Source organism: Carcharodon carcharias, chromosome 6 (assembly GCF_017639515.1).
Source record: "Carcharodon carcharias isolate sCarCar2 chromosome 6, sCarCar2.pri, whole genome shotgun sequence".
NCBI classification, from domain to species: Eukaryota; Metazoa; Chordata; class Chondrichthyes; order Lamniformes; family Lamnidae; genus Carcharodon; species Carcharodon carcharias.
Genome location: NC_054472.1, coordinates 173355611 through 173377791, shown reverse-complemented (window position 1 = coordinate 173377791; position 22181 = coordinate 173355611). Strand labels below are relative to the sequence as shown.

The 22181-nt window shown below is 43.7% G+C and overlaps 1 protein-coding gene across 1 annotated transcript in view; it reads left to right on the top strand.

Moving 5' to 3' along the window:
- The window catches only part of LOC121279061 (piezo-type mechanosensitive ion channel component 2-like), a 1076252-nt gene that overhangs the window by 890723 nt on the left and 163348 nt on the right, over nucleotides 1-22181 (top strand). Inside the window, exons 32-33 of the mRNA XM_041189919.1 lie at nucleotides 11649-11720; nucleotides 14055-14158. Of these exons, the coding sequence (XP_041045853.1) occupies nucleotides 11649-11720; nucleotides 14055-14158 (176 nt within the window). The remainder of the gene's footprint in view (nucleotides 1-11648; nucleotides 11721-14054; nucleotides 14159-22181) is intronic.

Sequence of the window (22181 nt, the reverse complement as noted above, 5' to 3'; positions counted from 1 at the left end):
CGATGGGACGATTTGCATCTGAACTGGACGGGGACTAACATCCTTGCGGGTAGGTTTGCTAGTGCTACTCCGGGGCGTTTAAACTAGATTTGCAGGGGGAGGGGAACCAGAGTGTTAGAGCAGATAGTGAGGTGGAGGAGGATAAAGGTCAAGCGAGGAATGCATGTATAGACAGAAGTCAAGGGTCCGTATGTGATAGAAATGTTCTCAGGTGCATCTATTTCAATGCAAGGAGTATTGTCGGAAAGGCAGATGAGCTTAGGGCATGGATTGGCACATGGAATTACGAAATTATTGCTATTAGTGAGACTTAAATGCAGGTGGGGCAGGACTGGCAGCTCAATGATCCGGGGTTCCGTTGATTTAGACGTGATAGAGGGGGCGGGGTGAAAGGGGGAGGAGTGGCATTACTAGTCAGGGAAAATATCACAGCTGTGCGTAAGCAGGACAGCCTGGAGGGCTCATCTACAGAGGCCATATGGGTGGAGCTGAGGAATGGGAAAGGTGTGACCACACTAATAGAGTTATATTATAGACCGCCCAATAGTCAGAGAGAATTGAAGGAGCAAATCTGTAGAGAGATAGCAGACCGATGTAAGAAACAGAAAGTTGTGATCGTAGGAGATTTTAACTTTCCACATATTGACTGGGATTCCCATACTGTAAAAGGGCTGGATGGCTTGGAGTTTGTCAAATGTGTTCAGGAAAGTTTTCAAAATCAATATATAGAGGTACCAACGAGAGAGGATGCAATACTTGATCTCCTATTAGGGAACCAGACAGGTCAGGTGACAGAAGTATGTGTAGGCGAACACTTTGGGTCCAGTGACCACAATGTCATTAGTTTTAAGCTAATTATGGATAAGGATAGGTCTGGTCCTTGAGTTGAGATTCTAAATTGGAGAAAGGCCAAGTTTGTGGAAATGAGAAAGAATCTAGGAAGAGTGGATTGGCATAAGTTGTTTTCTGGCAAGGATGTGTTCAGTCAGTGGAAGGCATTCAAAGGCGAAATTTTGAGATTGCAGAGTTTACATGTTCCTGTCAGGATTAGAGGCAAAGTTAACAGGCATAGGGAACCTTGGTTTTCAAGGGATATTGGCGATCTGGTTACGAAGAAGAGAGAGGTGTATAGCAGGTATAGGCAACAAGAAGCAAATGAGGTACTTGTAGAGTATAGAAAATGTAAGAAAATACTAAAAAAGGAAGGCAAAAAGAAGACATGAGGTTGCTTTGGCAGATAATGTGAAGGTAAACCCAAAGGGTTTCTACAATTATATTAAGAGTAAAAGGATAGTAAGGGACACAATTGGTCTCCTTGAAGATCGGAGTGGTCGTCTATGTGTGGAAACTCACGAGATGGGGGAGATCTTAAACAGTTTTGTTGCATCAGTATTTACTCAGGAAACTGGCATAGTGTATAAGGAAGGAAGGGAAACAAGCAGTAGTTTCATGGAACTATAGAGATTAAAGAGGAGGAGGTGCTTGCTGCCTTACAGTGAATAAAGGTAGATAAATCCCCCAGGCCTGACATGATATTCCCTCGGACCTTGAGGGTGACTAGTGTAGAAATTGCAGGGGCCCTGGCAGAAATATTTAAAATGTCCTTAGCCACAGGTGAGGTGCCAGAGGATTGGAGGGTAGCTCATGTTGTTCTGTTGTTTAAAAAAGGCTCCAAAAGTAAACCAGGTAATTACAGGCCAGTGAGCCTGACGTCATTAGTAGGTAAGTTATTAGAAGGTGTTCTGAGAGATCGGATATATAATTATTTGGACAGCCAAGGGCTGAGTAAGGATAGTCAGCATGGCTTTGTGTGTGGTAGGTCGTGTTTAACGAACTTTGTAGAGTTTTTCGAGGAGGTTACCAAGAAAGTAGATGAAGGAAAGGCTGTGGATGTTGTCTACTTGGACCTTAGTAAGGCCTTTGACAAGATCCCACATGGGAGGTTAGTTCAGAAGGTTCAGACACTTGGTATCCATGGAGAGGTTGTAAACTGGATTCGAAATTGGCTGTGTGGGAGAAGACAGAGAGTGGTAGTGGATGATTGCTTCTCAGACTGGAGGTCTGTGACTAGTGGTGTGCCTCAGGGATCTGTGCTGGGACCATTGTTGTTTGTTGTCTATATCAATGGTTTGGATGATAATGTGGTGAATTGGATCAGCAAGTTTACTGATGACACTAAAATTGGAGGCATTGTGGACAGCGAGGAAGGCTTTCAAAGCTTGCAGAGGGATCTGGACCAACTGGAAAAATGGGCCAGAAAATGGCAGATGGAATTTAATGCGGAAAAGTGTGAGGTATTACATTTTGGAAGGTCAAACCAAGGTAGGACATACACAGTAAATGGTAGGGCACTGAGGAGGGTGGAGGAACAAAGGGATCTGGGAGTTCAGATACATAGTTCCCTGAAAGTGGCGTCACAGGTAGACAAGGTTGTGAAGAAAGCTTTTGGCATCCTGGCCTTCATAAATCAAAGTATTGAGTATAGGAGTTGGGATGTTATGGTGAGGTTGTATAAGACATTGGTGAGGCCAACTTTGGAGTATTGTGTGCAGTTCTGGTTGCCTTACTACAGGAAGGATACCAGTAAGATTGAGAGAGCGCAGAGAAGATTTACTAGGATGTTGCCAGGTCTTAAGGAGTTGAGTTACAGGGAAAGATTAAACAGGTTAGGACTTTATTCCTTGGAGCGTATAAGAATGAGGGGAGATATGATAGAAGTTTACAAAATTATGAGGGGTATAGACAGAGTAAATGCAACTAGGCTCTTTCCACTTAGATTAGGAGAAATAAACACGAGAGGACATGGCTTTAGGGTGAAAGGGGAAAGGTTTAGGGGGAACATTAGGGGGAACTTCTTCACTCAGAGAGTGGTGAGAGTGTGGAACTAGCTACCATCTGACGTGGTAAATGCGGGCTCACTCTTAAGTTTTAAGAATAAATTAGATAGGTACATAGATGGGAGAGGTCTGGAGGGTTATGGACTAGGTGCAGGTCAATGGGACTTGCGGAATAATATTTCGGACTAGAAGGGACGAATGGCCTGTTTTCTGTGCTGTAGTGTTCTATGGTTCTATGGACTGCTTAATGATAAATATATGTGCTGCTTGGTTTAAAAGGAAATAACCTTAAAATAATTCCCAGGCCTCTCCTTTCATTGACTCCCATCGGCCAAACTACAGTAATGCACCTCGATAGATTTCAAGTACGGTGAAAAAAATACTACTTGACCTAAAAGCTACACTGAAAAAAGAGGGAAATACCTAGTTTGCAAAAAGATTTAAATTGTGACTTGTTCATCGGGAGATGGGGGAGGGGGGCACCCTGTCATTTCATACAAAACAAGATTTCATCCCAAATTATGCTATTACTGGTAATTATCCAGAATGTACAAGAGGTGGTGAAAGTTGGTTAAATAAGAAGAATCCCTTAATCATTGAAATAGTCAATATCATTCATCGACATGAGCAGAACTAGTGTGGGAAATCTAGAAATGTCACTCTGATGCAGAGGGTTGCTCCTCTGAGATTAGATCTGAAGTCCAAAGTTTGATTTTAACCCTAACCACCCAGTGGTCACAAACCTGTTAAGAATAAGTGAGTTACTTACCCACTCAACTCAATTCTTTTGCACGATACAGGGTTCAGCAGACAGATGAGGTGCCTGCCCAAAGCAGGCAGGGGCTCATGATTACATCCATAAAACTAATTATCTTTTACCGGGACTTGAGCAAAAAATCTGCCATTGCTTTCACTTCCAGACTGGAGCAGGTGTGCAGACAGATGGGGACTTTTGAAGAATCTTTAAAACTTTGCCAAGAGGAGCAGGAATGCTTCCCCAGACCCCATGAGGAAAATTGCAGTCTCACCTCTGGACCTCCACCCCCAACCCCTCCCCCACCCCAACCCCCACCCCCCCGCTCTTCTCTCCTGCAACACCATCTTGACCTGCCACTTATCTGCAAACTGACAAGAATTGCTGACAAGACCCTGTTTCTCCTTTTTCCAGTTATACCTAGGCCTGGATTTTAAAATAACCTAAACGTAAAACTTTAAAAAGTGAGTACATTCGCCCCACACTATGGCCACTCAGAATCAGTTCCGGTTAAGATCAACTCCCTGTTACCTGAGAAGCATAGTTGGATATCTATGCTGAATCTCCCCATTTATAACCAAACTGGGAAGCACATGGTGTTGGGGTTAACATATTAGCATGGATAAAGGTTTAGTTAACTAATAGGAAGCAAAGAGTAGGGATAAATAAGTCATTTCCTGTTGGCATGTTTTTACTTGGAGTGTCAGAGGGATCAATGCTGGGGACTCAACTATCTACAATATGTATTAATGACTTGGATGAAGGGACCAGATATATGGTAGCTAAATTTGCTGATGAAATAAAATTAGATAGGAAAGTAAGTTGTCAAGAGGACATAAAGAGTCTACAAAGAGATTTAGATAGGTTAAGTAAGTGGGTAAAAACTTGGCAGATGAAGTACAATATAGGAAAATGTGAACGTGCCCACTTTAGCAAGAAGAATAGAAAAGCAGTATATTGTTTGAATGGAATGAGACTGCAGAACTCTACGATACAGGTGTCCTGGTACATGAATCACAAAAAGTTGGTATATGTGTGCAGCAAGTGATTAGGATGGCAAATGGAATGTTGGCATTTTTTGCAAGGGGAATTGAGTATAAAAGTAGGAAAGTGTTGCTGCAGCTCTACAGGGTCTAAGACTGCATCTGGCGTAGTGTGTCCAGTTTTGGTCTCCTTACTTAAGAAAGAATATAATTTCAGTAGAAGCAGTTCAGAGAAGGTTCACTTAACTGATTTCTGAGATGAAGGGATTATCTTATGAGGAAAGGCTGAGCATGTTGGGCTTATACCCATTGGAGTTCAGAAGAATGAGAAGTGACCTTATTGAAACATAAGGCAGGACTTTGCTTTTGGAGGGGGTGCTTGGCAGGGTATGGATGGGTGGGGGCAGTCGGGAAGCTGACCATGATCGGCTCTGCACTGCAATTTCACGCTGGTGGGTCAATTAAGGCCCACCCAGCGTGGAACGTGAGCAGCAGTGCTCAATGTTGCCTGTGCCGGCGGAGGGGAAGCGGGTGAGTGGGCCTAGTGCGATCTTCACACATGCGCATGAAAGAGCGCTTCATTCTCCCTGAGGTATGGAGCTGCCTCAGGGAGATGAAGCGCTGTTTTAAAAAAATAATAAAGGAAATAAAATTGTCATAAAACATGTCCCCTCATGTGACTCTGTCACATGAGCTGGGACATGTTTTTAATTCAAAACTAAAATTTTTATTTGTTGTTTATTTGCCTTAGGAAACATCATCCTACCCATGGATAAGGTTTCCTTAAAAATGTAAAAGCCACTCAGCCTTTTTGCCTGAGTAAATTTGAATTTACTTAGCTTCTTAATGGCCTTAATAGGCCTTATAATTGTAGGTAGGTGTGCAGCCCATTGGCGTGCGCCTGCCGAACGAAATATCACGATACTGCGCAATGACGTCAGGATGCTCACCAACGTCATTGCATGTCTTTTTACACTTGGGCGTGTTGGGCATGGGTTCGTACACCAAGCATAATATTCTGCCCATAGAAGGGAGCTTAATAGAGTGGGTGCTGGGATGATGTTTTCCCTCTTGTGGGAGTCTAGAACAAAACAGTTTAAAAATTAGGGGTGTCCTATTTAAGACTAAGATGAGGAGAATTTCTTTCTCTCAGAGGGTCATGAGTCTGTGGAATTCTCTTTCCCAGAGAGCTGCGGAGGCTGGAGGTCGTTGAATATATTCAAGGCTGAGTTAGATAGATTTTTGATCAACAAAGGAGTCAAAGGTTATGGGGAGCAGACGGGGAAGTAGAGTTGAGGTCACAATCAGATCAGCCATTTTTGCATCGAATGGTGTACTCCTGTTCCTAATTCTTGTGTTCTTATGTGTGTTCTTGTGAATACTGCATGCTGACACTGGTTACCCCAAACAGAAAATGTTTCATTCCTCAGCATTAACATCTTCAGCTTAATATTCACAAAGCTCACAAAGAAACAAATTAAATCCGCAGTAAGTATTACAGAATTCACTCCTACTGTGATCAACAAGTAAGTAATTTTCATAACACTCTTTCCAGGTGGTATTTTTTTTCAACACAGCATATAGCCCCTGATATGGTGAAGTAGCTTGTACTCCTATTATGGAACCCACCAGATTTTCATCCCAGTGATTTCAAATGCTTATTTACTCCGCTGTGTTCACAGTAGTATATCTCTCACCTAATGATATATAACAATAAGCATTTCACTATATTCTGTTAATGATACTGTTTAATAGTAATCTGTTTGACCAAAAGGCACATATAGGTTAAGATAGCTGATAGAAACTTAGAATCTCTAATTCAATCAAGTGCCATTGAGACATAAGCCAGAATGTAATAAGTATTGATGTATGATCTGATGTAAAATGATTTTAAATGTGAAATTCTGGCAGGGGTTTATTGATAAATGATTTGGTAGATATTGTAATAGTAATTATTAGTGAGAATAGTTTGTAACCATAATTGATCTTGCCCTGTATTTCTATAATATAAGTTATGATCATGTACTTTACAATTATGAGCCTTGTGTAAGAATGTCAGTTTCCCAGTGCAGAATTATTAAGACGTGTGCTTGTGTTTTGCTGATACATCATTCACCCTAATTAAATGTTATTTCAATTTCATCCATGCTAGATGCATAACAATTTTTTATATTTTAACCAAATTTTCAATTATGTTTCCTTATAACAAAATGAATACTTAAGAATTGTTATTTTTTTCTGTTTTGAGCCTCAATTAAATTTCAGCCTAGCTAATAGGCCACTTTCTTTGCTTCAGACAATTGGCGTAAGGAAGGAAAAAATATTGCCCCGGGCTTCCGCAAGAGAGTCATTTTAACCTTACTCTTCAGTGGGGAGTAAATTTGGATGAGATAGAAAACATGACCAGCATCTTCCAGTCGGCAGACGGGTGCAGGGCCCACTCGCTGACACAGAAATTGACGCAGGGTGACATCGGGCGTGCGTCCCGACGTCACCCCGCATCATTTAGATTGTCAGTTCGATGGGTGCATATCCAACTCGGATGCGCACACGCCGATCTGTCAACAGCCTATTTAGGCTATTAAAAAACCAATTTAACTCATTAATGGACCTGCCTGTCCAACCTTAAGGTTGGTGGGCAGCCCAGTAGCCCAGGTGGGCTTGTGAAAAAACATGAAATCTCATCCATGAGCAGAATAAGGTTTCATGAGTGATTTTAAAAATGCAAAATATGTTACAATAAAAGTTATGGACATGTCCCCAACTCATGTGACAGTGTCACATGAGGGGACATGGCAGGGAATTTTTTTTCTAGTCTTTCTTCAAAGTTTTAAATCAGAGCCGATCTCCCTGAGACAGCGCTTTACATGCGCGAAAGAGCGCACTCCTGGTTGAGGGAATCCCCCCCCCACCGCACAGGGAGCACATAAATGCTTCCTGGCGTAGGTCACACTGGGCGGGCCGATTAAGGCCCGCCCACATAAAATGGCAGTGCGCCTCCAAGTGGTGCCAATCGGAAGCTCGCCTGCTCCCGCACCTCCCCCCCAGTGGGGGGAAAATGTTTTCCCATGTTGTGCCCGATTCTGTCAATTTTCTAATGGGCAGGTTAGATTAAAACTCATTCCTGAGTCATTAACCTTTGCTGAAAGTGTCTGGGTGACAGAAGAGAATAGGGTTTAGGCTTGTTTTTAATACAGAATAGCCTGCTGCCACTCTCATTCAACATCACACATGAAGAATGGTCACTTTAGTGAAGTAGGCAATAACCATCTTTGAAACCCTAGGTGAGATTTTAACTCACTCAAAATCCATTCACTTAGAGTTAAAATCAGACTCCATAATCCTAAAGAGCACAGGGGAAGGAGAAAAATATTGGCAAACAAACTGGGGTGCAATTCTCATTTTCAGAGTCGTACACACAAGCAACAAGCATCCTAATGTCATTAACTGGTATACTATGCATCCAGAAAAAAACTTTTCTTTATTTTAGAAATACTTTTTGATTACTTGTTTTCCATTTTGATTAAGTTGCTCTTGTTGGTACATGCTATATTAGTAGAAAAAGCCTAGGTAATATTGCTGACGCTACCAGTGGATAAATGTTTAACAATTTTGTATGGCGTTCCCCTGCCCACTAATTTAATGCAGACATTAACCTGTTTATTTTAAATGGGTAATGTCACCTTAAAAATAGGAGGTAGGGGAATGTCATATGAATCACCAACAACAATTGCTAAGTTTTGCTAATATTTTAATAAGATGCTTGGATTCACATTTGTCTGGAGGTGAAATTAGTTGATCTAATGTCAAATTGTTGAATTAGTACTGATGAGTTCAATGACGTCTTCTATTCTGTTAACTCCAAATTTCTGTTAACTAGAAAAAGAAGAATGAACAGGTTTTTTTATTAAAAGGTTTTAAAAAACAGGATTGATATAATAGATCAATTTAGAATATGAGCTGCATTGTAACAAAACAATAATAAATATGCACTGCGATATGATAGAAAATTATTCTTACATTATGGAAGACTTGTAGCATTTTTGCAAAATGAGTAATTGTAATGAGTGTGCATGCGTTGTTTCTTTAAGTTTTAAAACTGTTGGAGCAGAGACCTCATGCTTCTAGCTATGATCATATTCCTGATGGAAAGTCACACCAGAGGACATGAGTGTAACAAGAAGGATCGTTAAAGTGTACATTAGTTTAATTTACTTAATGACTCAATGAAACACAGGTGCATCTTTTTGTGAGTAGATCATAGAATTAACAGAACAACATAGGGGAATTTATAATGGGGAAATGGGTATTGGCAGAGAAACTAAATAGTTACTTTGCATCTGTCCTCATGGAAGAAGATACAGAAAATCTCCCAGAAATACTACTGACCCAGGGACTTATGAAACTGACAAACTAAAAGAAATTGGTATTAGTAAAGCAGTAGTACTTGAAAAGTTAACCAGGCTGAAGGTTGATAAATCCCCTGGGCCAGATGAGCTTCATCCCAGGGTGCTGAAGGAGGTGGCTAGAGAGTTGGTGGATGTATTGCTGGTTATCTTTCAAAATCCTATAGATTCTGGAAAGGTTCCTGTAGACTGGAAAGTAGCAAATGTAACTCCACTATTTAAGAAGGGAGGATGAGGGAGAATGGAGACCTGTTAGCTTGGTGTCAGTGGTAGGGAAAATGTTTGAATCTATTATAAAGGATGTGATAACTGGGGACTTAGAAAAGAATGGTAAAAGTGGGCAGAATCAACATGGAGTTATGAAAGGAAAATCACATTTGAATAACTTCTTGGAGTTTTTTGAGGCTGTTACATTTAGCATAGATAAAGGAGAACCAGGGGATGTGGTGTATTTGGATTTTCAGAAGTATTTTGATAAGGCCCCACACAGTGGGTTAGTAAATAAAATTAGAGCCCATAGGATTGGGGGAAGTATACTCATATAGATTGAGAACTGGTTAACAGACAGAAAGCAGAGAGAAGTAATAAACGAGTCATTTTCGGGATGGCAGTCTGGAATTCCTCCTTTTAGACTTGGATAACCCTGCAAAACAAAGCCTAACAGGGAGAGTTGTGCTGGGGTGAACATTATGCTTTCTGCCAATAAACTACAAAATTTTTTGATAGTTATAATGGAAACATTTCAATAGAGATTGGGCCTCTTACTAATTTTTTTCTTTGGACTTAAGTGTAAGAAGTGTGTCTTTACATGAGAATATGTGCACTTCATAACATAGGGCAAGATTTTCATTTTTGTGTCCTGATGCTGCTGTCTGGATGAAATGCAGGTCAGGAACCCAGAAATGCCAGCATTGGCATCCAGTAAGAGACTTTAGACGAAGTGGCCAATTAAGTGGCCGACTCCTGAAGTCCCATCCAATTAAGTACAGTGAGCGGGTTCCCAAATCTGGAGGGCAAACAGGAGGCAAATAGAGGATCAGCAACCCCACCATCAGAGATGGGGGCTTCTGAAGCAGATGAACAGTCATAAGGGTGCCTCAAATTGGAAGCGTTCTCTGAAGACTTTTCACTTTTTAAAAAATTCATTTTTACAGGATGTGGGCTTCGAAGGTTAGGCTAGCATTTATTGCCCATCTTTAATTGCCCTTGAGAAGGTGGTGGTAAGCTGTCTTCGTGAACCGCTGCAGTCCATATGGTGCAGGTACACCCACAGTCTGTTAGGAAGGGAGCTCCAGGATTTTGACCCAGCGACAGTTGAAGGAACAGCGATATATTTCCAAGTCAGGATGGTGTGTGGCTTTGAGGGGAGCTTGCAGGTGGCGATATTCCTATGTGTCTGCTGCCTTTGTCCATCTAGATGGTTGCAGTCATGGGTTTGGAAGGTGCTGTCTAAGGAGCCTTGGTAAGTTCCTGCAATGCATCTTGTAGATGGTACACACTGCTTCCACTATTCGTCGGTGGTGGAGGGAGTGAATGTATGTGGTTGGTGTGCCAGTCAAGCGGGCTATATTGTCCTGGATGGTTTCAAGCTTCTTGAGTGTTGTTGGAGTTGCACTCATCCAGACAAGTGGAGACTACTGCATCACACGCCTGTCTTGTGCCTTGTAGATGGTGGACAGGCTTTGGGGAGCCAGGAGGTGAGTTACTTGCCGCAGGATTCCTAGCCTCTGACCTGCTGTTGTAGCCACAGTATTTATATGCTAGTCCAGTTCAGTTCCTGGTCAATGGTAACCTCCAGGATGTTGATAGTGGGGGATTCAGTGATGGTAATGCCATTGAATGTCAAGTGGCTACAGCTGTCAGGCCAGCATTTTGGATGGGAAACCTCAGTTGTGGCCCACTAAAGTTGTGGCTGGTGCAGTTAAAGGAGGCATCAGTGGCCCCAATGGCCTCCATCCAACAGACTATGGCATCAGCAGGGGGGTCATATGCCATATGGAAAATTCTATATGATGTTTGAAGAGTGCCCTTAATTGACACATTAATTGGCTACCCATTGCTGGCGGCAGTTAGCTGTCACCACCCCCCCACCCCACCCCCATCGTTGACCCCCCCCTACCCCCCACACCTACCCAACACCCATACACAGCCACCTTTAAAATAAATCAGAGATGGGAACATGCTGGAACGCCAGCCAGCATGAAATTATCAGCATGCCCACCTCTGGACCCGCCTCGCCACTTCTACAAAAATTCAGCCCATAAACTCTATTTATATAGATTTTTTAGTAGTTTGTGCTTTGAAAATGTTTAAGCATAATGATGGATTTCTATGCATGTCAATACGTAGACAAAAATTAAAAAAACAGAGAATGATGGTCTTTTCACCAGTTATTTTCAGAATGAGGAATGGTGTTGAGAAATTGGGGAGACCCTTAAAATGCATTGGAAAATCATTCACATATTGAGGAGATGATTTCATGAGAGAAAATGTAATAATTAAAATAGGTACCTACATATTAGTGAAGTATAATTTATTTCTTGCATAAAGTTCTCATCAACATGTTACTCCATTTGTAATCCTCATAAATTGAAAGTCCGCTGACATGCCCACCTGATTATTTTGTTTTTGTTTTGCATAATTAATATTTGGACCTATTTTGTTTTAGGAGAACCAGAGAAAGACAAAGCCAAGGGCAAAAAAAAGCAGTGGTGGCGGCCCTGGGTTGACCATGCTTCTAGTAGGTTTGCCTCAATCATCTGTTAGTTTTGTGTGCTCATCATGTACCAAATTTCCTTGAATAGATAATTGTATTTTTTTTATTTTATTTTTAAATATAAGTTAACAAGTAAAAATTGTTTTAAAAAAAACATTGCCTATCCTAGTTTGGTTTAAAGCATGAATTTATTTTATGCCCCAGTGTTATTATTTGGAAGGGTTTTATGCTTGGTTTCAACCAAGTATGGTTGTGTGCCAATTTGTTATGTAAGAGGTCATTCTGCACTAACTCACCATGACTATAAGGATCCATGGTGAATGCATAATCAACTGTAAAGCTACAGAATGTTAAATATGATCATCTAACCATTTTGCATTGCACTTTGCTTCAAGTAATTGAATACTGTCTACACCTATTAATTTGAAGTCATTCTTTACCTGACAAATTTTGAATTATCCAGCATTTGGAATTTAGCAATTTGAATAATACAGCACCAGAAGGGCTTTCTGTATGATTTCATTTCAAATTAGCCGATTACTTGCATTAAGCAACTTCAGGTTAACAGGAGTAAATTACGTGCATAAGTGATTAGATGAAAGCCAATTTGTGAGCTACCTTTGTGCTATCTATTTATCTGTTGTGAACACAATATAGAAACTGAAAAATCAATGGCTGAATTCTGAAGAACACAGTCATTTGGTTGCATTGATGTTGTTTTCTGATCTGTAAAACCACCTGTGTTAATTAGTATTGTTTTAAATACGTTAATGTACACAGGAAAGACAACAATGCTGTTCTGCCAGACTGCAAGGAATCATTACTTGCAGCTGTTTGTCTCAATCAAACAGCCTGTTGCTCCATTATTTATATTTTTGGGTTGGCCTTTACCTTTATGACTCTGTTACAAAATGAGGCATGAAAGTAATGAAGATTTGATCTATTCAAGGAAATAAGGTATCTATTACATGTGTGATACCAAACCAATTGGTTATTTCGGAGGCTAAGGTCAGTTCCAGGATGCTGTGAATTTGCATTAAGAGTGTGTGGATCCGTCAGGACCATTTTTTGACTGCTTCATTTTCACAAAGAATTGTCATTAATTGTGACAACTGTTTCATTTTTTCTGTCTATTTATTGATTTTTGAAAATTGATTCAATTTAACCTCTTTAAAGGTATTGTTTTGGGGAAGTTACTGAACTCCTTATTAGGAGAATAAATTATGATCATTGTGGATAAAAGTTGTTGTAAAACCATAAAATCTTCTTTATAAATGTTTTAACAATATTTTTATGACTTGTGCATGAGAGAAATTCTCTGTTATTTCAACTTGTCTTTCAACTCCCTCATTCTATCAGCCGAATTATCTTTCCAATTACGTACTTACTATTTAAACAAAAATGAAAACAAAGTTATAAATATAAATAGATAGAAAAAACATATGAAATTAATGACAATTTATTTTAATTATGAGATTGTGTTTTATAAGGGTTATAATGTTTTGCAAGCGTTTATAAACTATATAAATTTCAAAAGGATATTGAAAATGCAGCGCATTTGTAATTAATGCATAACCTTGACAATAAGTTAACTATTGTTTTTAATGATTGAAAAGTTATAGAGTATGGTGTCTGTATTGTCTTTTATATCATTTGGTATATATCCAGGATTGCTTTGTTTATATGGTTACACCCAGTCAAATGTAAATCTGAAAATTTAAAACTTACAAAAGAAGCTTGTTATGTATTGTGTTATGCTGAAATGCCATGTCATTTTATGTTGGCTGTTGGACAGATTTTATATTATTTGAGTTGCATTAAAATGCATGTTTCTGCATGAATTATTTAGAACTGAAATTCAGAAATATAAAACTAAAAATTATATTTCTGTGAGCCTCAGCCTCAACTTCTTATTTTCTTATTCACAGTACTTGCACAGAAATATTGCCAGTCTTTGCAATATTTATTCTCTGTTTCTCCGCCTTTCTTCACATTTTCAACTATAGCCATCCTTTTTGATGTTCTGCATTCTGATACTAATTCCTCGTTAAACTCTGTTATCCTGGCTACCTCCTCTTCTTGATTTTCTTGTGCATTCCCTTGAGTTGGATGTTAACATTCAGGTAACCGTTTGGGTAGTTTAGTGCTGTACATTCTTTACACTCTGCTCTCTACTAAATTATTGACATGGTTCAATCTATAATTTATCATTTGTTTTATTAATGCCAGCTAGTAAAATGGAAGAAAGAGATTTTAAGAAATATTTTAATAAAAGTAACTGAAGATGCATTCAGAAGTCCATAAAATTGCATTGTTTTGTGTTGCATTTTACTAGTAATGTTATTTTCTCCTGCTTAGTGGTACGAAGCGGAGATTACTATCTCTTTGAGACAGACAGTGAGGAGGAGAATGAAGAAGAAGTAAAAGAAGATGAAGAACAACCCAAAAAATCAGGTTTCCAGGTACAATTCAATAATAAAATATATTCAATAATAACATTTATAGAACAAAAATGGAAAAACGCTCAACATCCTATGTCAAGAATAAATGCATAACAGTAAAAGCTAAAATATTCCCTCAGTTTATGGAAGTAAAAGCTGTCAATGCCACAGTTAATTTAGCATCTGAAACTTAGGCTAATGTTTTGGATCATACTCTTTGTCAGTTCTAACAGGGATGTTAATAGTCAGACCAAAAACATTGACCTATCTTTTGTATTTCAGATGTTGACTGATCAGCAGTTTATTTCCAAGATTTTAGGGGGATCTTTATAGTTATCGCATTCTTTATTTTTATATTTGTTCATGGGATGTGAGCATTACTGGCAAGGTCAGCATTTATTGCCCATCCCTAATTGCCCTCGAAAAGGAAAAATAGAAGAAGAGCCGTTTTCTTGAACTGCTGCAGTATGGGTGGTGTAGCTACACCCACAGTGGTGCTACGGAGGGAGTTCCCAGATTTTGACCCAGCAAAAATGAAGGAACAATGATATAATTCTATGTCAGGATGGTGTGTGGCTTGGAGAACAACTTGCAGGTGGTGGTGTTCCCATGAGTCTGCTGCCCTTTTACTTATAGGTGGTAGAGATTATGGGCAGAATTTAATGTTTGTCAGGCAGGCGGGCCTGACCCAATTGGCGGGGGGTGCGGACCCGATCGCCACCAGTGAAACAGGCTGCACCGCCATTTTGAACGGGCAGGCCAATTAAGGCCCACCCAGCACGTTTCAGACTCCCGTGTACAGCGGGAAATTCAAATGTGCTGTGGGTGTGTACAGGCCGCCTGTTCCAATGGGGAACTGGCAGTCTGTATAAAGAAAGGCCAGGCAGCCTCCTTTGGACTGCTCACCATGGCCAGCGACCGGGTTCCAGAGGAGGTCAGGGCAGAGGAGGAGGAGGGAGGCAGGCTGCAGAGTAGGCCAGCAGGGGGCCAATCTGCCCTTCGGTTCTCCGATGCCTGCCTTGCTACCCTCCTCGAAGAGGTGTCAAATTGTAGGGAGGTGTTGTTTCCCGAGGATGGGAGGAGGAGAGCCCCCCACGTGACTAGGCAGGCGTGGCAGGAGGTGGCGGAGGCAGTAAGCTCTCAAGATGCTGTGCTGTGCACAGGAACCCAGTGCCAAAAACGCTTCAATGATTTGTTGCACTCTGGAAGGGTGAGTACCATGTCGGCCTTGGCCATTTTACCCAGCAGGTAGCCTTAGCCTTTGAGGCACCCCCCCCCCCCATGTCTTACTGTCGTTACTGCATTGGGAATTTCGCATACGCTGGGTGGGCAAACAGATAGTGACCATGCTTACATCAGCTTTGGTGGTTGAGGAGAAGATGGGTTCTCCCCGCAGCATATGTTGGTGTTTGTCACATTTCAGTTGTCTGGGGGCAACCTGCAGGGGAGGCAGCTAGACACATACTCAGAACTCCAACACATGCCTTATTGATGGTGATGAGAAAATGGAAGGGGAGCCTCAAGGTGTCATGGCCAAGAGCCATCTGCTGGCCTCGGCGCCGCACCTAGTTGCGCCTCCTTGCCATGAGCGCTAAGACCTGTGTATTATTCAAAGTGATGGACACCGAATGTGTCCAAGGTGGCCATTGGGGGAGGGGGTTGGGAGCAGCCGTACTATCTTCTGGTGACTGATCACCAGTAACGTGGACAGGAGCCACTGGAAGCCTCAGATGGGCCACTGTGGTAGGGGTGCGGCATGCGCGTGCAGAGTATATGGGCGATCAGCCCCGATAAATGCTCTTCTCTGTTCTGCAGGCAAAAATAGAGCACACTAGCCGGGAGCATTTGCGAGGTGGGCACACCGTGCTGCAGCACCTAACCACATACGAGGAGCAGGCCATGGAGCTGGGGAGGAGGCAAGTGGCCAGGTCGGCAGGTGTCGGCGAGGCTGGGGTGCAGTGACCAGGTATTTGAGGGCCACAGTCCCATCCACTGTCTCCCCACCATCCAAAGCACTGATGATTGCTGCAATCATTAATGCAGCAACAATGCTCATTCACAGACTGTTACAGTCAGACGTGTGGGTCATACACAAAGGTCCCTCGGCCCCTTGAGAATGAGCATCTCTAGCACCTTCCAAAGTCACCTTATCCCATTTGTGACCACTATCCCCATGGCCTAACATGCCATGGCATCGCTGCCGCACATCCAAAGACTTATTGCATCTTAGGAGAGTTTGTACCTCCACCACCCTTTCAGCCAGTGTGTCCCACATTACTCTGTCCAAAATGTCCTCAGTACCTCACCTGTCAACCTCATGGCACTCAACCACGTTAAATGTCACCACGTTAGTCATCCCTGCGCCACAGTAAATGTTGCCTTCTGTCCACCAGATCTATGCCCTTCATAACGGTATGAAGATCAATAATGTGACCTGTCAATCTCCTGTGCTCCACGGCAAATGTCGCAAGTGTATGCAATGTTTCTTAATATCTCCAACTCTCTAGGCCAGCATGCATCCAGGTCAGGAACCTCTGCACTCTCCCCACTCCAATGTCATCCCTCCCATGAAGCGCAGGTCACAACTGAACACAGAAGTGTAGATATGGCCTCAACAGCGTTTTCTGCACTTGCAACATGACCTCCCTTTTCCTACATTCTAACCCTCAGCTAATAAAGGCAAGTCTGGCTTTGACCTTGTTAAACGCCTTATGTTCCTGTTCTGCTACCTTAACGGGTCTGCCCAGCAAGGTCCCTGTAATCATTGTGACTTTCCACGATCCTACCATTAGTCATGTATTCCCACACCTTGTTTGTCTTGCCCAAGTGCTTAACCGCACGCTTATCCACATAACATTCCATGTGGCATTCCTTGGGCCATCTGACCAGCCTGTCTGTTTGCGCATGTAATGTTTGGGCCTCCTCTTGACTATTTACCAGCCGACCAATGTTTGTCTCCTTAGGCTCTTGAAGGTTGAGCACATTATGAGCCTGGTGGGGAAAGGGATGAATGGTGTTACTGACTGAACACTAACTGATGCACTGTCCTTGTTGTTAATTTCAGCATCACCACTGCATGGCCGCCAGGAACAAGTCCAGAGCCCCTCCTCCACACCTGAGGGGCATCACTTGCAACTTGGGTCACATCATTTCAGCAAGCCAGGCACCATCGCAGCGACTACCACATAGGTGGGGATTATGACGTCGGCTAGTGTCCCGGAGCACAGTGGAGAAGGCACGTCACAGTCGCTTGAGGAGATGGCACGGCCGGAGAGTGCCGATGGCAGCAGGGGACTTGGCACATGCTGAGTCAGGCAGTGCTGATATGCCTCTGGAGGTGTCAGTCATGCAGCAGCTGCAGGACAAGCAGCAGGGTGCGCGGGAGCATCTGGCAGGGTTGAATGAGGGTGTGCTTCACTTGGTCTCTGTGGTGGAGGAATCCAAGCAGAGTGTTAGTGATGGCATGAACCTCAGGACAGAGCTTCAGTCTTCCTCCATTGAGAGATTGGCGACTCTCATGGAGAGGGGCTTCCAGCAGATTGAGAATCTTCTGATTGGGTTACGCTCTGACATGCGAGTCCTCACAGTGCTAATGGCCACAGGTGGTCAATGGCAATGTGGGAGATGTTCTGGGAACCAAGTGTCGCAGCTCGGTGCCCATTCATCTGCGGTGAGCAGGGAGGTCCAATGTGACCTCACGTCAGTGCAGCAGCTGCCTGTCATCGCTGTGAGCTCCTCTCAGGGCACTCTGGATGAGGGCAGCAGCTCCTCTGCCCCTCTGCCAGTGACCGTTGCATCCGTTGAGGCTGCGACAGCTGGGAAGGTGCCAGTTCTGGAACTGGTCACTCCCTCCCAGGTGGGGCCAGCGCAGGCTCCATGGGCCAGAGGACGGCCGCCAAGGTCATCAAGGCCAACAGGACAGCAGAGTCAGCAGGCTGTCTCACAAGCCATTCCGAGCGATGGAGTGGGACCTAGATGTAGCACCTGCAAATGTAAGCATAAGGCATGATAGGCACTCCACTGGTTTGTCACTGGTGATTTTGTGTTGGCTCTAGGTTAGGGAATGTTTCATCATCTGCGTCAAAGCGACGTTGGTTATTTATTTTGGTGGAAATAAAGTCCACATTTCTGACCATGGCTGAGGGTGTTTTCTTTGTGCTGCATTTGTATGTTTCACAGACATATCATGAGTGTTTTAGTGGACATTGACGTTTCTGTACTAAGCCCTTAGTTGCAGCTGATGAGGTAGAAGATGTAGCACCTAAATGCCATGTGTGGAAGGCTAGGCAATGCTGGCCCTGCAGATCCATGTGTGTGGAGCTAGCTGAAGGTTCATTGGATTAAAGTGTCCCGGATGTCCCTGTCTCCTTGGTGTAGTAGTGGGTTGGCATGCTGCCCCTCATCATTGCCCTGTGCTTCTTCATCCTCGGAGCCACTGCTGGATTCATCACGTCCAGCCTCATCCACTGCGTCAGGGTCTTCATCGTCAACTGCATCCCCCCTTTCCAGTGCAAGATTGTGCAGAGCGTCTGAGGGTGCTGGAGTGTGCCCCCTGAGCAGTCCAGGCAATGGAAGCGCATCTTGAGAAGACCGATGGCTCTCTCCACCACAGCCCTTGTGGTGCAGTGGCTCCTATTGTAGCGCTGCTCAGCTTTTGTTCTTGGATGGCAGAGAGGCGTCATGAGCCACCTTCTGAGGGGATAGCCCTTATCACCCACCAGCCAACCATCCAGCCGAGCCGGAGCACTGAAGAGCCTCGGCACCTGGGAGTGTCTGAGGATGTAGGCGTCATGGGAGCTCCCTGGATACCTTGCACAACTTGCAGAATCTGCATCCTGTGATCACACACTATCTGCACGTTCATGGAGTGGAAGCCCTTCCTGTTGATGATGGCACCGGGCTCACCTGCTGGTGCCTTGATGGCCACTTGTGCGAAGTCTGTTGTACTCTGGATGCGGAGGAAGCCAGCAATAGCCGTGAAGCCTCTGGCTCGTTGTGACTGACTTGCCTGGTCGCAGCGGAAGTGGATGAAGGTCAATGCACCTCTGAACAGAGCATCTGTAACCTGCTTGACACAAGTGTGGACAACTGATTGCTAGACACCACAAAGATCATCCACTGAGCCCTGAAAGGAGCCAGATCATAGAAGTGGAAGGCAACTGTGACCTTCAGAGCTGCTGGCATGGGGTTGGACACCCCATGCCAGCTTGGGGAGTTAGGGGAGATCTCAGGGCCAATCATCTGACAGATATAGTTCACTGTCCCCCTAGACAGTCGGAGCCTCCTTCAGCACTGCACTTCAGTCATATTGAGGTAGCTGCTTTGCCGCCTGTATACCCTGGCAGCAGGATAGTGGTGTTTTCTGTGGCCCCTTCCACCTTGGACAAAGTATTGGCCCTGTGCCCCTTGTGCCTGCGCCTGGCCTCCCAAAGGTGGCTCCCCTGGAGGCTGATCGTCCACTCCTGGCCTCTTCCTTATTGTATCCCTCCCTTCCTCCTCAGAGGAGCTGGCTCCAGTGGAGATGTCAGAACCCATACCCAGGCTAAATGGAGGCCTCCGGAAAGCTGCAGGCCTGACAAAGATTACTGTCTGCAGACTGGTGAGCTGAAGCTTCAAAGTACAGAGAAAGCTGTTGGAAAGCGACCTGAACTGCTATCACACAGGCAAGTTTAAAACACTTTCTGCAATAAAACTTCAGATAAAACATTAACAACCCCTCTGAGCCCACATATCCCACCCGTGGATGAGGTTTTGTTAAAAAATCAGTTACCCGCCTGCCCGTTGCGCCCGTGTGCCGAGGCGGAGATCGCACAGGCTCCTCAAAATTGGCATTGATTGCCGAGTTAAGGGCCTGAATAAGGCCTTTAATTAATGGCGGGCGCGCATCGCGCTTCATAGTGCCTGCCCAGCTAAATATCGCGATGGCGACGCTGACGTCGGGACGCTCGCCCAACATCAGCGCGCAAGATTTTAAGCACTGATGTGCGGGCTGTGCCACCCGCACGTCATCCATAAAATTCTGCCCTATGGGTTTGAAAGGTAATGTCGAAGGAGCTTTGATGAGTTGCTGCAGCACAACTTGTAGATGGTATGCACTGTTGCCTCTATGTGTCAATCATGGAAGGAGTGAATGTTGAAGATGGTGAATCAAGGGGGATGCTTTGTCCTGGATGATGTCGAGCTTCTTGAGTGTTGTTGGAGCTACACTCATCCATGCGTTTGGAGGGCAATCACTGACCCTCCTGACTTGTGCCTTGTAGACGGTGGATAGACTTTGGGGAGTCAGGAGATAAGTTGCTCTGCCAAAATTTTCCAGCCACTGAACTGCTCTTGCAGTATTTATATGGCTAGTCTAGTTCAGTTTCTGGTCAATGGTAACATCCAGGATTTTGGTGGTCAATGATTCAGCAATGGTAGTGCCATTGAATGTCATGGGGGTGATTGTTAGATTCTCTCTTATTAGAAATGGCCATTGCCTGACAATTGTGTAGCGTGAATGTTACTTGCCTCTTATCAGCCAAGCCTGAATGTCGTCCAGGTCTTGCTGCAAGCAGGAATGGACTGCTTCACTTCCTGAGGAGTTGTGAGGGTACTGAACACTGTGCAATCATTAGTGACCACGTCTGACCTTATAACAGAGGGAAAGTCATTGATGAAGCCTTTAAAGATGGTTATTCCTGGGAACTCCTGCAGCGATGTCTTGATGCTGAGATGATTGGCCATTCAACAACCACAACCATCATCCTTTGTGCCAGGTATGACTGCAACCAATGGAGAGTTTTCCCCTGATTTCCATTGACTTCAGTTTTGCTGCGGGTCATTCCACCACATTCGGTCAAATGATACCTTGATGTTAATAGCAGTCACTCTGTCACCCTTGAATTCACCTCTTTTATCCATGTTTGGACCAAGGCTGTAACAAGGTCTGGAGCTGAGTGTCCCTGGCAGAACCCAAACTGATGTTTGAGAGTAAATTGATACGGCAGTAATTGGCTAGATTTGATCTGTCTGCTTTTTGTGGACAAGACATACCTGGTACTACAGCTGGGATGTTCTCGGCACTAATAGCCTTTGCTGTAAGAGTTATGTTCAGCCTTTTCTTAATATCATGTGGAGTGAATTGAATAGGCTGAAGATGGGATCTCAGGAGGAGATTGCGATGGCTAATTAACTTGTCATCTGTAACTGTAGATGGGCCTTTTGCCTGTATCATTCTTTTTATAACAGCGGTATAAAAGTGACATCTACATTCCCTTATCCAGATTACAAGACATTTGTAACAGATCTCAGATGATAAGAGGAATGAGTCACATTGGGAAGAATTTTCCAGTGGCGCACAGGGGTAGGCCCTCTCACCAATGCGTAAAATGATGCTCGGTGACGTCAGGCAACCTATTAAGGTCTGTTAAAAACTAATTAAAACAGTTAAATGAGCTGCCTGTCCAACCTTAAGGTTGGTTGGCAGGCGAAGAGTCCAGGCGGCCTTCGTGTTTTTCATGAAACCTCATCCATAGGCGGGGTGAGGTTTCATGAAGTGTTTTAAAACTCAATCAAAACATTTTAAAAATTCATTGACATGTCCCAGCTCATGTAACACATGAGGGTACATGTTTTAAAAGTTTGTTTTTTTCCTTTATTTAAATTTTAAAACCTTAACTTGATCTCCCTGAGTCCCTGAGGCACCTCTGTGCCTCAGGAAGATTTCTGTACCCTTTCACATGTATGCACATAAGAGCGCAGGCCCCCACTCAGGGAATCCCCCCCCTGCCCCCCCCAGCCCTACCCACACAGGGAGTGCTCAGCGCTTCCAGGCGAGCATCACGCTGGGCAGGCCTTAATTGTCCCGCCCTCTTAAAATGGCAACGCGGCCCCAATTGGGGGCGCCAATTGGGTTCGGCTCACTCCCACCTGCCCCCGCACAACCCCACCCCCCGCCCCCGACGGGGAGAAAATTCAGCCCATTATGTAAGAAAATGATTCTAAAGCAGGACAGAAAGATATATGTTTTCCTGTGTGTGATATCAAGGCAATACAGTTCTAACAG